At 43.3% G+C, this 16481-nt stretch overlaps 1 protein-coding gene across 1 annotated transcript; it reads right to left on the bottom strand.

Annotated features, from left to right (window-relative positions):
* Window positions 1-500: 500 nt before the first annotated feature.
* SPARCL1 (SPARC like 1) lies at window positions 501-12689 on the bottom strand. Its single transcript, XM_009811979.2, has 10 exons — window positions 12636-12689; window positions 12454-12507; window positions 8521-9693; window positions 7329-7398; window positions 6555-6673; window positions 5828-5948; window positions 4891-5027; window positions 3016-3164; window positions 1966-2114; window positions 501-529 (listed from the first exon to the last, which is right to left on the bottom strand). Exons 1-10 carry the CDS (start codon window positions 12687-12689, stop codon window positions 501-503), a joined length of 2055 nt encoding a protein of 684 aa, XP_009810281.2.
* Window positions 12690-16481: the final 3792 nt, after the last annotated feature.

The raw sequence follows: 16481 nt of genomic DNA, 5'->3' as shown, positions 1-16481 counted from the left end.
TAAAATGAAATTTCCATTGAACCGTTGCCTTGATACATTCTTTGACAAAGTTATGACAAAACCCATATATCTAGTAGACTTTTATTTTATTTGAGGCTTCTATGCAGAATGTTAAGCTGACAGTACAGTAAATAAAGGAAACAAGTCCTATTCCAAGGTAATTTTCTTCAGTGTATGGTAAAATCCACAACCTATAATTCTACTGAAGAGTTTTGTGAACAGCTCAGTCATCAGGTTAGTACTATTTATTGGTTCAGAGAGATCATGGATACATGCGGGGGAAAAACAGTGGTTGTTCAGCTATGAACCCCCTGGAGTAGTTAAATTTTTCTGCTGTTAATGAGTGTACAACTTTTCTGCGCTTGTGTTGTTCGATGAGAATGCAGTGAACCTGATGCCACCTTTGTCTTGAAAACTATGAAGCTGTTAATTACAGAAATAAACAGGATTCACTTATTTCACCAGTTGTAGTGCAGCACTGGGATTCTGTTCAGCCAGGCTCAGAACAGGAGATTTTCACTTATGTCTTCTGCAACAAAGAAGAGGAACGTGTTATTAACATTTGGTGCCAAAGAGACATTTTCACGCTGTATCACTATCAAGAAAGCAATACCCTAAAGGTTCAGAAGGCTCATGTAGGGGGATGCTATCCCTAACAAAAAACCATGTATGGTTGCTGCTATCATATTTGGGAGCTGTTCATTTAGACCCTTCTTGATAGGTGCTTTCTTGTTTCTAGTGTTAGGTTTCCTTGATCTGTTTGAGCCAAGAATCCCTTCCACCCACCTCTTCACAAATGACCGACCCTAAACCCCTCTTTGGATGAACAATCATTGGCAGCAGTACATGTGTATTATGATAACTCCTCGCAGCTTATTTCCACGCGTGGTTTGTGGCTGGTAAATAGTCATTGGAAGAGCTGGAAAAATTCTGGGAAGAGTGAAGGCTCTGCATGTCTGACCTCCGACCAGAATCAGCCTCCCCTTAAAATTAGGGGGTTGCTAGTAGGATTTTGAACATGTTTCTTCAGTCTGCACATTTAGCCAAACGCCTTCTGTCACAACTGTTCTAGGATTAACCTGCGCTACTGCTACCTTGGCTTGATGACTGGCAGTATTGTTCAGCTGTCACTGAGGGCTAGATCAGAAGAAGGTAGAAAGAGTGAGAAAAAATGTCTTGGGTTGAATGTTAGCCTTGTAAATCTCCAACTGCTATCACGACAGCTTCTGTTCAGCTCCTGCCTAATTCTAGAGACATCACCAGCACAGTAGCACCTGGCTTTTCACTGTCCTAGAGAAGTCTCGATGTGGATTGAGCTGAAGCAAATGTACATCTAGCCTGTTTAGGATTCAGAAACTGTCCCTGCCTCTCATGCCTCTGGATGCATGCAGTCTGGTGGGCACCATCTGAGCGTGTGTTGCATCTGACAGATGAGGTAAAACAGGCGGTTTGGCTTGCAGCTACAGCGTGATGACAGCATTTGTGTTGTATGTAGTAATCTAGAGGTGAGCACAGTTACTTCATCATGTGAGAGATCTCGGTTGTTTTCCCCACTTGGCTTGAGATATTTAAATGCATTTTCAATCAATATGCTTTGACCACGGATTTAAAAGTACAAGCTCGCTTTGCCTTTCCTTTGGCGCTGAAGGATAAAATAGAATGTTTCTTGAGAGACAGATGTGCAGAACATACAGGTTCAGACACAATACAGGAATGATTTGATATTTAGTACAAACTACGTCCCAAAATTTTTCTCATGGAAAAGATGACTTTTTCCTATCTTTATAAAACAATTTAGAACCTTGCACCTTTTGCAGTCTTGTCGTTACTGTTCCGTTTGCCTCTGCGCACAGTAGCCATGAGCTTCTGGCTACAATTTCTTTCCCATGTGTTGTGGTCTGAGAACGTGCCTAGTCTTGCTAGGAACATTTTGTCCTGTACCTCTGCCTGTTCTTTTGGGCTTACCTTCCTTAATCCCAAAGCAGTGGCACCATTCCTTCAAAGCAATGAGTTTGTCTTCGTCTCCATCGCACTCTTGGAAGAAACGAGTTATGCAGTGTTCCATGGGAACAAGGGAGGCTCTCAAAGGCGCGAGCTCCGAGTGCGTTAATAATCTGAAAGAAAGAGCAGGTCTTTAGAGCTGCATTTCATTAATAAATCATCAGGATCATCAGAGACTATCTAAGGTGCTAGAAGGTGACAACAGTGGCTTTGACAGAGATGCTGCGGTGGATTCTGTTGTTGTGCTTCTGTAGCGAATCTGTCCCAGGTCGTTATGATGATGCATAATGCCTGATGAACTAAATGTTTTAACAGCTATTTTTTCACTAACATTTTTTTCTAGAACAAGTATTACTGTGGCTCGTTCACAACTCATTGGTTGTGGAGTTTCGCCATTAATGTTCAGGAGATGAAGCTTGCTAAGGTGCTTAGCTATGTTTTAAGACATAGGTGTGATCGGCGCGAGGTATCGAGGGCCTGCAGCCTTGAAACATGGATCCCACCGCCGAGTGTCATGACCAAAAGCCTGGAATCTGAGTCACGTCCTCAGAAGTTGGGGGGCTTCCTCTGAACCGTGACACTGGTGCTGTCTTACTGTATCTGCTCCTTAAACAGAGACTTCTGTAGTGTTAGTTGAAAACTGTGGGTTTGCAACTCGCTAGTGAATTATTGCTGACAGGCCTCTGCCCTTTGTGCTTAGCATGTTGCTCTTAGCTTCAGTAATAACTGGATCTCCTGAGCCTTGTTTTCTTCCAGAATCAGGGCATTAGGAGCTATTAAGACACTGCAGAGCTTAAGGTGCAATACGTGATGATTATGAAGGGCGCAAGGATAGCAGGTTCTGACCTAAGATGTGGCTCCAGCAAAACGATGAGAGAAGTTCTGTGTTAGAGACGAATGCCTCCTTGGAAAGAGGGGGATAGTATGGAGAGAACCCTTCGAGTGGTTTAGAAAAGTAAAACAGCCTGAGCTTAAACAGCAAATCAGAACTGAACCCATGAAGATTTTTTTTACCTGTCAACAGGGTGCTGATCAAGCTGATGAAACTGCCAGTGCACGGGATACACATACATGTGATAATTTTTCTCAAAGTCGTGCAGGAGCAGCTCAACTGCGTGGTCGCCAGCCACGAGGCGCTTGTCATTCTGGTAGATTTTTTTGACCTGAACACAACAGAGAAATTGACTTTTTTTTTGTTTAGGGATGTCCTGAAGAGAACTATCCAGTGAGGAGGTGGTTTGGAGAAATGAAACTTGATAAAATACCACTGGGGAAATATGGGTTTTAGTGTTTGTCGCCATACACAGCATGAAAAGCTTGCCTCAAGTAGTCCAGCTGATTTTTTTTTTTTGTTGCTGTCCATGTCAACTTTGGTAGTAACTAAAAAGGAAGTGAAATTCCTGTGGCCTAACTGTCAGACTCGGCTAAGCTGGGCAGTAGCCTCAGGTTGGTGGGAGGTGAAACCAATTTTATCACATTTGCTGGTCTTGTCCTGAGGCAAGCAACTCAGCTTTTGGCATGAAATAAGCCATCTCAGGAATCATCTAATCTGTACTATTTAGTATGAGATGTTAGGTGTAGGTCAGTGTCCCTCTTGGTAACTGTGTAAGTAGTCTTTGCTGTTGCTCAAGCATATTTTGTATAAACCTGCTGTGACCTACTGCATGCACTCCTACTCCAGAGTTAGAGCAGCTCAGGTCTTGGTTTAACTTTTTAACTATTTTCTAACAGTTACGGCTTTTTAGGCGCTTATAGCATCTGTATCTTCAAAACCAAACTATTGTCACCAGTTCACTTGACATAAATCCTTCTCTAAAAAAAAAGGCCCAATGGTAATAGATGCTTACTCCATTTTAAACCCATGTAGTGTGATGCTGCAGGTCTACTGGATGGTAGAGAGCAGCTTTCTTCTCTTAAAACTGAGCATTGGACTTGTGTAATTTTATAGCCCTTGAATAGCATGGTGTAGATGGACAGTGTGTGTGGCTAGATTAAAAAGTGCAAACGATACCCTTAACTGCTGAGTCCATATTCGGGTACTTTTGTATTGATGGCCGAGTACAAGGTCTGTCTCAAGAACAGAAGAGAAGCTACTTTTGGTCGTCCAAGGCAGGGGTCCCCTAAACTCTCTGTTGTAATTCTGTCTCGAATCCTGCTGTGGGACTGCCCAGTCCCTCAGTCTCAGGAGGTCCTTGAGCAGTTTTCTTCATGCTGAGTCCAAGACCTTTCCTTCCTTTGCATACCTATGCGTTGTCAGCAGACTTTTTCCCCTACCTTCCTCTTCCAGGTCACTTAACAGAAGCTGAATAGCACGAGTCCTTTCAGCTCGTGGGACTCCACAGGTGAGCTCTTGGCTGGCTGTTCCCTCTTATTCTGTCTTTTAATTAGTTATTCATACCCAGACCTTCCATCTTACGGCTGCTTAGTTTCCTCAAGTCCTTTAGAAAATGGCATTGACTGTGTGAATTGGGTCATCCTTAACTACGTATTAGTTGATCTTTCCCAGGGGTTTGTCGCGAAGCACTTCCCTGAACAGAAGCTGTTTCGTGTTTTCTCAAGTGAACGATGTTTTTATTGGTGTGCACTAATCCTGACTTTTCTGCCTCTTCTCTGTAGACACTGACTTCAAAGTAATACACTTGGCTTGCATTTGCTTGGACAAAAGGAACATTCGTAGCAGAAATGTGTCTCGGCTTAAATGAGTGCGAGGGGACAGGTAGATGTATTTTGCAACTTGTGAATCTAATTGAGTCTAAATTGCCTTAAGCAGAAAGGCAATGCCCGTAGGAAATGGGAGAACTCATAAGATGTAAATCACTTGTTTCTCACATGGTTAGTCCAGCTCTAACAATGTAACTGCATTGGTCTTATTTGAAAAGGATGGCTGACCTTAATCCTTTGCCTTTTGGTTAGAAATCCAGAAGTATCCAGATCACGTTCATAATATTGCATAAGGATGTTTTTGAGCCAGTCTCGCATCCGGAGGGGGAACTGATCCACTTCATAATCAGTGCAATGGGGGATGTCTGTGCCAAACAGGAAAGCTTTTGTTAACAGGTGATCTGTTAGGTCCCCGTTCGAGCATTTCTGAGCCGAGGTAGATTTGATTCTCACTAGCAAACTTCCAGTTAAGCTTAAAATTGATGGAGCTGTTAATACATAAAACTGGGCCTGCAACTAATGGGTTCAGTTATAAATCTACACTTCTTTGCTGCACATGCTTAACCAGTTGTGGAAGCCACAACCTTTATATATCTGTGCAGCTTCTGAGCAGAGTTGTGCGGTGAGACTGTTATCAGTCAGGTGCATGAAAGCAGAGCTCTCGACAGCAAAGGAGTATTCTGTCTGAGAGTGCGCTTTCCTCCCAGGGTATGCAGCAATTGAAGAGCTTGGAAATAGTTCTGGCTTTCAGATCCTGACTTCTGCATTTGGCATCTAAGTAGCTCTTTGGGGGGGTTTTTTGGACTTGACATTTTAATTTATTAACAGGCTGTTAAATACTGGTTTTCCGGTCAAGGTATTAGAAAACCATCTTCAGTTGCTGTAGCAATGGGAGCATGTAAGACAGTGCGGGGGGAAAGACAGGGTTGACAACAAATTGGTGTAAGCGCGGGAGGGATGGCTTTAGGATTCAGGTGCTTAATACCCTCAATTATAGAAAAAGTGACTTTTAGACATGTTTAGGGGTTGAAGGTCTTAATGAGCAGATAATTGATGCAGAAGGGGGAGAGCACAGGAAGAAAGCAGATAACTTAGGGCTGGCTGGTGGTTAAAGGCTACTGGCTCTTATACCTAGGTGAATTCTTCATAGAAAAACAAGCCTTACGTTTGCAGGAGCCCATATAGTCTAGGTGCAGCTGGCGTCCCCTTTTTGTCCCTTCAAGTTGACATTTGGTGCCAAAGAGTTGACATGTGCCATCGTAAGTCTTATTATCCGTACCACAAACCTAGAGGAGGAATGAAAAACAACCCCACCACCACCACTGTCTTGAGAAAAATTCTTGTCACTCGTACAGGCATTATGATAATAGAAGTATCGTTAACGTATGGTGTAGCAGTTGTGAATGCCCGCAGGGAATACATGTGATCAGAAGTATTGAAAATTGTAGTTGTTATGCTCCTACATAAGGATTAGTTGTCTTGACTTACACACCCAGTTGTAATAAATTGAATTTATTTTTGTGTGGTCGTAATATAGTTTCTGAGATGGTCCAGGATTATTACCCTAGATACGTACTAATATTCAGTATGTGCTGTAAAATGTCAAATGGATTAATAGAACTTCTAGTGACAGGGAAAAGCTATGATCCCTGAGAGACTAAGTGAAGCTAATCGCTTCAGGTTCTACATAGCAACATGTGTTCATACTATTCTCAAGCTATAGTTGGTGAGTTTGGGTACTTTATACTTCATTTACAATTACTGGAATCACCCAAACCCACGTGCATGCTTTTTGGGGTAGAATTATTCTGAATAATAGCAGGGGAATGTGTTATCTTGTAAGAGTTTTAGTTGCCTTTTCCCCCATGCTGCGCACTGAACGAAATACTTACATGCTCATAGCCTTTGGTGGAAGGGCAGGCAGCAGGATCTTGGCAAATACAGCTGGGTTTCCCTTCTTCGTCCGCATGACACACTTTACCTCTTTTGCAGTGGAAGTTCCTACATGGGTCTAGCGATCATAGCAAAAAGGAGGGACTGTTAGACGGGGTGGGACGAAGGCAAGTGTTTCTGTCAGGTAGTACTGACAGTCAAAGCAAAATACGGCCCAGTATTCAGCAAGAAGTCAAGTGATTTTTGGAAGTTTGTTAAAACGCAGCTGGGTCTTGGATTGAATAAAGCGAGCCAAACTTTAAATGAGGATTTTTGTGAGACTTCTAGCAGTCCCAGGTTTGAGTTGGATGGGGAAAGAAATTTCTTAGAAAAATCTTTCTTCTATAAGGACTGACATTCACTTCTAGCTTCCTTTGGTGAAATGTAGCTCATCTATCCTTGCTGAATCCAGCCCTGGCACTTGTCCCACTCCTAGCTGAATTCAAGCTACTGTTCTGAAACAGAATGGTTTCGCTGCAAGGTGATTCCCATTCTTGTATAACTGACACAAAAACTTGTGCACTGTCTGTGAATGTTTTCCACAAACAAATGAATTAATCCAAGGGTGTATAGAAGGGATTCTCTGGGAACATAACTGCGACGCAGGATTATGCACAAGCACCGTTCAGTCATGTGAAATTGTGTGCTGCCAAAGGCAGAGAAGACATGCAGACCAGCACATTCCCCAGCCGCAGAGAGTTAGCAGTGACATGATGGCTTTGCTTGTGGCTTACCCGGGAGAGCCTTCTCGCTCCTGTTGCTTGCACTTTCCATCTCACCGTAGGAACCGCCTGTAGTCTTGACCTGTGCAGTCACAGAGACGTAAGCAGAAGTTGTGTTAAATCTTGGGAAGGAAAATGAATAGTTGGACAAAATTTTTTCAGGTACAAATCTAGCACTGGCTGAGCACAGTTTGCTCTGCTTGCAGCAGGAGGAGGTTGCTATGCAAAATGTGTGAGAAGCGCATGAAGGCGCTCTGTTATTTAGGGAAAAAAAAGGGGTTGGAGAGAGAAACAGGAGCTCTGTAAGGCCTGAGCACCTGGAGGTTCTGCACTACTTGGCATACGGCAGCACGGTGCCTCGAGGTTGGCAGAATTGGTGCTTCAGGTCTTAGTTTGCACCGGGGCCCTCCAGGTCAGCGAGCGTGAGCTGCCTCTCAATAGCGCCTGGGAGCAGCAGCATGGTGAGCTGCCAGGCCAGACACACGAAGCAGGAGGAGAAGGGAAGGACGCCTCTTCGGTTCTGACCCTTCTTTGGTGCTGTGCAGAGGTGCCTGCCCTCTTTCAAATGGATACCTCCTATCTTTTTTTAATATTACTGATCCTTATTTAACAGCCATAGGAAAACCCACTCCTTTCTTTTGAAGAACACCCCTGATAGTTGACTGGTTATTTAATGGTTGAGCGGGGTATGGGAGATCTGGGTGCAACACCCTCCTTTGCCTGAAGGGCCAAAGCCCCCAGCCTTCATCTTGTCTGAAAGTGCCCTAGCCACGAGGATGGCAATTATTCCGGGGACTCTAGCCCTGCCTTTCCAAGCTGTTCGCTCTTGTATGGTAGTGTTTAAAATCTCTGGGCGAGAGGAGCGAACAGGCTTTCCTAGTCAGTTTGGGGCTGGGTTCCGGGTTTTGTATCCATGTATCCGTATTTATTTGTATGTTTCATTACACAGCCCATAGGGGCTCGAGCTCTTGCATGAGTTATGCTCGCTTTCTTTCTGGAAGAATTTATCTAAATGTTAAATGTGAAGTGACACAGCAAGAACCAGATGATTAGTGAATAAAAGGGGAGACGAGACTTCTGCATATTAATAAATAATTACACCTGTTTTTCTCCAAAATGTCCTTTCAGTCATCACGAATTGGAATTTGGGACTGGTTTCCCCCCCTTTTCCTAGTATTCCAACTTTATTTTAAAGAGAATTTACCTTATCTTCACTTTCCATTGAATTCATGCTCTGAACAGAGCTACTCGTTTCCAGTTGTTGCTCGCTGTCAGAATTAGGTGGCTCTCGATCGTAATCATCTTGTTCAGTGTGAATAAGGTCTTTAATCTTGACATCTTGGTAATCCTCGCTCTCTCTACAAACTGCAGTGTCACCTTCGGCGGTTCCTTCCCCTTTGTGCTCAGTACTAGTGCTCTCCTGGTCATTACGCTGGATTCTCTCCTCTTCCTCATAGGCTGCTTCTTCCCAGGTATTGCTGGCATCTTCCTCACAGTTATCATCACCGCTGTCGTGACCATCATCATCAACGTTACTGTCCTCCGTAGCTTGTATTTTCTCCCCTGTGTTGTGATCACTCTGATAGTTTACTTGAATATTGTCTTTCCTCTCTTGGCTTTCCTGTTTGTCATCCTGATCTTCCTTATGGGTTTTTTGAGAGAGTGGGATTTCTCCTTTATGGGGCTTCTTCTGGCTGTTCTCCCGCTCCTCTTCCTCTAGGTCAAACTTCTCGCCATGTCTCTTGGTTATCCGGATTGGTTGACTGGAATCTCTCGGGATTTCATCAGATTGCATTCTGTTTTCATTGTGCTGTCTTTCATATTGGTTACCTTGATTTGTCTGGTGGCCGTTGTGCTTCATATCTCTGTAATCAGTTTCTTCACCCCATTCCTCATCCTCCTCTTCCAGACCTCCTTCTTCATCGCTTTCACTGTTTTTTTCAGATAGGCCAACTGTATTTTTATTATATTTCCACGTGTTATGCTCATGATCGAGACCGAGAGCATCCGCTGGATTTTCTACGTTGCCCAGAACATGTCGGTTGGCCGTATCGCTGTGTTTCTCGTGCCTCCCGAACTGGTAATGCTCAGAGCTGGACTGTTCTCTGCTGCTGCTTCCAGAATCACTGGCCTGGTTATCAGAAGCTGAACCTGGTTTATTGTGCAGCGAGAGGAAATTGATGCTTCTTAAGCTGTTTTTCACTTGATGCTCGCTACCAGTTCTTCCTTGTTTTCTAGTCTTCTGGGGCTCATCCCTGTGCTCGGCGTCTGGTGCTGATAACTCTGGTTTTAGGTTTTTGTGACTGTGCAGCAAATCACCCTCGTTTACATACCCTGTGTTCTCTTCCTTTGGGGCTTCAGGATGAGTATGTTCAGCCTTAAAAATAAACAAACAAGTAGATTAATAAATCTTAGAATTTATTTGAAGTCAAATGCGATGTTATTTTTGCCTTGTATTGCAAAGCATGACACTGACTTTATTTGTTTTCTTTGTAAATGCTCCTCTGAATTTCATGCTCTGGGCTAGCTTCACAGCTGATGTAATTTCCTTTTATCAGCAAGTTTGTTTATCTGCCCCTCCTTTTATTGCTGGAGTTTGTCAAGAAGTCTATGCCACTCTGTTTAAGGTGTTGTAGAAGACAGATGCCTATGGGTGTCTTGTGAAATCTCAAAATGCTGCATTAGTGGTCTAGTGTCATAATTTCAGGTACTTGCAGGCTGCAGTAATTATCACTTACTTCAGAGAAGGGGATGTGATACTCATATTCCTACACAGATAAATGGGAGGCCTGGGAAGAGAGGGGCAGGGGGAGAACGAGCGCCTTTCACAAGGTGTTGTGGTAGTAATTCCCGAGGCGTGCGCTGCATCTTAACTATTTCATAATCAACCTGTGCATCTACTTGGAGTCTGATACGTGATTGCTTCCTAGCTGAATTCATCGGGTACTATCGCATTTGGTGGCAGCTACTGTATCAGAAGCTCACCAGCCGGAGTCGTAGGTGTTTGCCGAGTGGCTTTTTTTTGCGTGCTGTCAAGCCAATAGCAAAACTAGTAACTTCAGTGGAGAAGGTTCAAATGCTCGAGGAGAAAGCAGGTACTAAAATGGCTGTTAGCTCTTGCCGCAGCAATTGCCTTTCTGCTGCTGTTAGCGTCGCAGCAGCTGCTGGGTGAGTACAGGCACTTCCAGTAGCAGCAACATCTGACGTATTTCTGAACAAGACCTATGGATGTTCATGTCGCTTGCTACAATACAGCACCTGATGGTGATTTTCCTTAAAGCTTTTGGAGGGTTTGTTTATGAAGATGAGACCTTCACGGTGTCCAAGTTGCTGGAATAGCATTTCCCTTAGGGTGGGCAGAGTCATGACTGCTCCACTAACAAACACTTAGACAAAATAAAAAAAAGGTACGATTAGAAATATGAATTTGGTGCTCGGCAGATCACCTGTATCCTATTTCCTCACGTCAAGGTGGTATCTGAATGTTTTAAAAGCTTGTCTTTTGCCTAGGGTACTTGCTGATGCAGGAATAGGCAATATATTCACTATGTCATTGCCAACTCTACCTTTTTCAGGGCAAGATTGTATGTTTGCTCAAATCTAGCGAGCTTTTCCAGATTAAATGCACATTTCTTGAAGACCTTACAAAAAGTGATCTATGTGTTATTAAGCATCTCAAGCTGACATTAAAACACTTGAAAATTAAGTTTCAAGAACAGGGTTGTTTTTTTACATAGTGTTTTTGAGCACTGCTGTGTACAACGTATTTTATGTCTTTAAGTTGAAGCAAAAAGCAGTCTTCTGTGAAGGGCTTCCAGTTCTATAGGGTTAGAAAATATAAGGCCGAACAGTCATTAAGAATATCTATTATGGGTTGCCTGTATTTGAAGCAGTAGTTTGAGAAAGATGTGGCTCGTGAATTGACAGGAAGCCTCGTTAGGCACCACAACTTGATGCAGAGGTTTGCCGGGATGTGTCTTTCCACTGCTGCTTTTTGTTATACCTTTGTCCCCTGGATAAAATAAACTTTTAGAACTTGGTTGCTTGTGAATATACTTGGGTCTCTTAGTACGATGGCAGATTTCAGTCAATGTAGCTGTAATTAGCTGCTGTTAGGGGACAGTTGGCCTTTGATAGTTGTTGCGTATTCACTTGGAACTGATGATTTGTTGGGTATAGCAATGTTTTGTTTTGATGCAAGTGCCTTCTGTATGAGTTGTTGCTGGAAGACAGCTGTGGGCTGCAAACTAGTGTTCGTACCATAATTTGTTCTGCTGGACACTTCATTAGGAAAAGTTAATTTTTTGGTTTTCATAATGCAGAGCACCATCTGGATTGACGTGAAATGCATCTGGAAAGCCCCACAGAGTGGGATATCATTCGTATTAAAAAAATGGTTAGCATAAGAGTTGGGATTTTGCATTTCTTCCTACAGAGCGTGCTCTGAATTGAGTTGTTCCAAAACATTCGCTGGCTCGGAGCCAAGGTCTGTTGTGTCTGAACCACAAATACTCACCAGAATGGTGCAATATAAAAGGAATTTTAATTTGCATCAAGTGTGAATGCAAAACTGCGAGCTCTGTCGTTAGCCTGCATGTATGGCGCAGGGCTGCTGAAGTCGTCTGTCTCGTTACCATCGGGGCTGCGTACCTGGCTTGTCAGCCGCGGTGTGCTTTTCCCGAGATGAGCTGTATCTGATGCTCTGTATTGTGAATAATGAAACATATGGCAGCTAAAATTCTTACATGTTTGAGACCGTGTATGATCGCTTGGTGTGATAAATTGAGGATTGCATCCTCCTTGTTTACTGGAGCAGCGATAACCACAAAATCGACTGTCAGTGGAGCTTATTGTTTGTACGAATAGGGGTGTGATGATTATACGTGGGGGTTCATTTAAGGTAATTTTTTCAAATAAGTGGAACTTCTGCTGGGAGCTTTAGGTTTTGTCCTGTTGTGTTTCTAGCTATGTAATATGCGAGGCATGAGATGCTTGGTACTAATTCTTGGAGTGAGGATGCCTTTATTTTTTTAACCTAAATCAATTTGCCAACCACTACGTATGTGCTAATGTGTTTTATATATTTGAGATGACTAATACAGGTTGCCTCTTAATGTTTAAAGAACAAGAGTAATACCTTTTCTGGAGTTTTCTGTCCACGGGTTCCGAGTTTGTTGTTTAAGGGATGGGTCTAGAATAGACAAATATATTCAATATCTGCATGTAGATAAAAATCTTGTATGGGTCAATGGGATAACATAGAGTATTCACAGAATGGGAAATTAAGTGCTCAGTAATAACAGCATGATGAGGACTTACTGGAATAGCAAAAGCTGATCCTGCAAGACAAATGAAGAGAGCTACAGCCTTCATGCTTTTCAGATCTTGCAGAGGACAATAGTTAAAGGTACAGCGGTAGGGTGTAGAGGTTTCCTTTCTGCAAGCAACATGAAAATAAATAAAAGTTAGCGTTTGGGTATAGCGGTCTAGAAATGACTGATGGAAGCAATGTAGTGGCTGCTGGAACTTCCTTAGTCTGAAGATCCACGCAATTTCCACGCAGGGTCCGGTTGTATGTAGACTCGGGTGTTAGACCTGCTTATCGAGAGGACACTTGGATCTTAGTTCTTTTACAGGACTTAAGCTGTGTTCACAAACTCTAGTGGTGTGGCTGAAAGGCACAGTTAGGAAGGTACATGGGTTCAGCCCTGTAAACCTTTATCTAATCTTCTGAGATACTACTTCGGGAAAAATGTCCCTTTCTATGTAGTTCTGAGACAGTGCCTGTTTGTGGCATCTCTACAGGCAGGGTGTCTTCTGGCTGCTCTCCTTTGTGGCTGTAGTGGGAAGAATTAAGTGGTGAAGTTTTGCTCAGCAGCTGTCAAAGCCCAGGAATGCTCTCCGGGCTGCTTGACGGACGGGTGCAGTCCTGCTTTAGACGTGACAAACCCAGCTCTGCTGCGCAGTACTGTGCGAGACAGATGGCTGGAAGAACACACAATGCATTAGGAATTTCTTCAGTCTACGCTTATAGCCTCATGTGGGTGAAAGACAGGCAACTTATTTTATCTCGGGGGGTCACCAGCAAAATTTTCTCACTTTTGCAGTGCACAAGAACTGGGAGTTTCTATAGCTGTAGCTGTGTTACTGGGAGAAGCAAAAATACACAACTCGTATTGTTTGTTTCCCCTTTTTTTTTACTGTATTGCTTTCTTATTCTTTTGGATTTCTTCTTCTGTTCTTTTTTCTGTATTCATACAGAATCAGTAGGATTTTCACTCTGTTTCTGCTCTCATTCTACTGGCTGTTCTTCCTTGAAAATTGTCTTCTTGGTCTTGCCCTTAAAAACATTTTCACTTTCCACCTAACACATGCCCTTTTTCATTGCTTCACCCTTTCCTAATGAAACACATATCACCCTGTCCTTAGCTGAAGAACATTGTGTCTTTTGCGGGTTGAACTCCCTGGCATACAAAGAAACTGGCAGTGGTTTCAGCCAGTTAAGTCAACCGTATTCAATCACGTGAGGCTCCGTGGATGGTTTTAAAATGGTGTTCACCCAGATGGTTTTTCTTGGGGAGGTGAAGGAACCCAAAACCCCAAAAGGAGAATTCTAGGGGAGCTTGTGTTTATGGGAGCCAGAAGGGTGAAGCAAGGATTTTGAGCGTTATATTGATTTTTTTTTTTTGGTGCAGAAGCTTGCAAAAGCATCCTGGTGACTGCTGTGCTTAGATCTGAAGTGTACACTTTGGAAGATCCCTGTGTTATACATTATTTAATGTCAGTATCTTTTAGTTAACGAACAGCAAAATACTTAATTAGTGGGGCGTTATCTAGTATGCAAACCATTTTTCTTGCAGTTAGCTGATTTGGTCCCCAAATGATCCCTTATCTAATTATCTATTGTCTCTTTGCCATCCAGAGTTAGTTGTTTAAGAGCTTTTCAGAGGGCAGGACAGAATACAACAAAAGCCATTAATGAGCATACGCGAAATGCCTCACTGGACTGCGTATGGGCAGTCACTTCAGATCAAGGCAGGTTTTGTTAGACTGAGGGCCATGCAGGTGGCTTGCCAGAAATGCAGGGGCATAATCCAATTTCATGTATAGCCCTAAACTGTGTACCGTGCTTTTAAAGGCCTGGCAAGCGGCTGAGGAAAGAAATATTTGAATTAGGTAGCCTTGATTTCTGTTACTCTCTGCTCCTGGTGAGCAACACAGCTCTGGGCATGTCACTTAACTGAGTTGCTTTTTCCAAAAAAATCTCATTTGCCGTATTTGTTTTGGTAGACTAGTGGGAGAGCTATAAATGAAAAGCTCTGCATGTTGTATCTTGTTTATAATCACAGAATCACTAAGGTTGGAAAAGACCCGTAAGACCATCAAGCCCGACCACCAACCCAACCCCACCATGCCCACTAAACCGTGTCCCACAGTACCATGTCCACATGTTCCTTGAACCCCTCCAGGGATGGGGACTCCACCACCTCCCCGGGCAGCCTCTTCCAGTGCTTCACCACTCTCTCAGGAAAGAGATTTTCCCTAATATCCAGCCTAAACCTCCCCTGGCACAGCTTCAGGCCATTTCCTCTTGTCCTGTCGCTTGTCCCTTGGGAGAAGAGACCAACACCCACCTCCCCACAACCCCCTTTCAGGTAGTTGTAGAGAGTGATGACCATTTTTGAATTTGGCTCTGTCACTGGCTGTAAAAGTTGCCTCTGCTGCCTTTGTCCAAATAACGAAAAAGTGGTTGGAATAAATCTGAGTTAAGGTGGCAGGACAGGGCTTTTGTATTTTTCTCTTAGCGACTAGCCCACAGTGCCCTGTAGGAAGCATAAGTCTTGCATTACTGGGGAAGTCTGACCACCTGGAATGGAGTATAGGAACGTCGTCTAGTTGAGTATCTTTTTTTGCTTTTCTAGTCACAATAGTTCAAGTGAGTTGCAAGAATTGATGATATTTTCCCCAGTAGGATACTCTGCCCCAAACATTAAGTAGCATTTCAAAAGACACTCTTAAACTGTAATGCACGTGCAAGTATCGCTGGTGTTTAATTCCTGGTTTTTGCCTTTCTGAAGGTCGCAGCAATACCAGTTCCTGTGCAATCAGTGTCTCCTCCCACTGTTTGCAGAGCAAGGAGTTTTGGGGTTTAGAGGGTGCCTCGTGCTGGACCTGACTGCTCCGAGGTAACCACGTAATTCTGTGTCTCCTTGCTGCGATACCAGTCCCGTTGTGCCGCTGTGACTGGTGGCTGGAAACTGCCGGACAAGTTCAATCGCCGTAGTTGCAAAGATTTTCTTGTTTTTCAGTGCTGAGGGTACTCACGAAGGGAGAGCAGCAGGGGAAGTTGGGGTGACTTACAAAAGCTGCAAAGTCAATCACAACAGCCACTTCAACAGGGAGAAAAATAATACCTTTGTACAATGGACTGTGGTCCCTTCTGTTCTCCGGGGTGAAAGGAGTGTTTCTGTTGGTGTCGCTCCATGTTCAGTTAAGCTCCCGGGGCTTGGCTGTGCAGTATGCCAAGACCTTTTGCCAGAATCCAGGAGAACCTTTTTGCTTGCTACCCGTAATCCATGTGAAGGGTTTTAGGTGGTTTGCTGGAGCAGGAGCCAAGGGATTTGCAGCTTGAAGGGTAAAGCTCTTAGCGAGGAGGGAAAAAACCACAAGAAACTCTTCCTGCAAGCCTACAGTCCTTTTTGCTGCAAAGGTTGTGGCTCTTGGCAATGGGACTTTTGTACTTGCTCATTTAATCTTCCGGTGTTAGAAAGGAGAAGTCATTTTTGCTGAAGTAAAAGACTAGCCAGCCTCAGCAGGTGCAGAGATGAGAAAGCTCTTGTGTTATATGTAATATATGGCAATTAAGATGAAGGTGATGGAAGAAATTAAGCACTAGCTAATTGTTGTATGATGCAAGGACCTGCGTTGTGACATTCACTTTTTTTTACACTGAAATCTAAATGTGAAGACACTTTGTTCTTGCTTGAATTTCCAAATTTGTCCTACAAAACAGAATTTCTAAACCCAAGCTTTTATAACATGTGAGATTAATAGAACTGTCAGTAAAGAACTATTATACAAGAAGCTATTTTAAAAACAAGCAGACATCCCCCTGGAGAAATGTAGTCGCTATACTCTGCGGAAAAATCTGTAGGAAAACTTAGC

The sequence above is a fragment of the Gavia stellata genome, chromosome 19 (genome assembly GCF_030936135.1).
Source record: "Gavia stellata isolate bGavSte3 chromosome 19, bGavSte3.hap2, whole genome shotgun sequence".
In the NCBI taxonomy this organism is placed as follows: domain Eukaryota; kingdom Metazoa; phylum Chordata; class Aves; order Gaviiformes; family Gaviidae; genus Gavia; species Gavia stellata.
The sequence above is the reverse complement of the archived record's forward strand: the minus strand, read 5'-3'. Positions and strand labels throughout refer to the sequence as shown.

Bases quoted from the DNA above. Each gene is read 5' to 3' on its own strand.
- SPARCL1 (XM_009811979.2), bottom strand. From the start codon at position 12,689: ATGAAGGCTGTAGCTCTCTTCATTTGTCTTGCAGGATCAGCTTTTGCT. The intron at 7,399-8,520 runs GTAAATTCTCTT...GTGACTGCACAG, and splicing joins CAATGGAAAGTGAAGATAAG to GTCAAGACTACAGGCGGTTC. The intron at 5,949-6,554 runs GTAAGTATTTCG...TTCCTCCTCTAG, and splicing joins CCACCAAAGGCTATGAGCAT to GTTTGTGGTACGGATAATAA.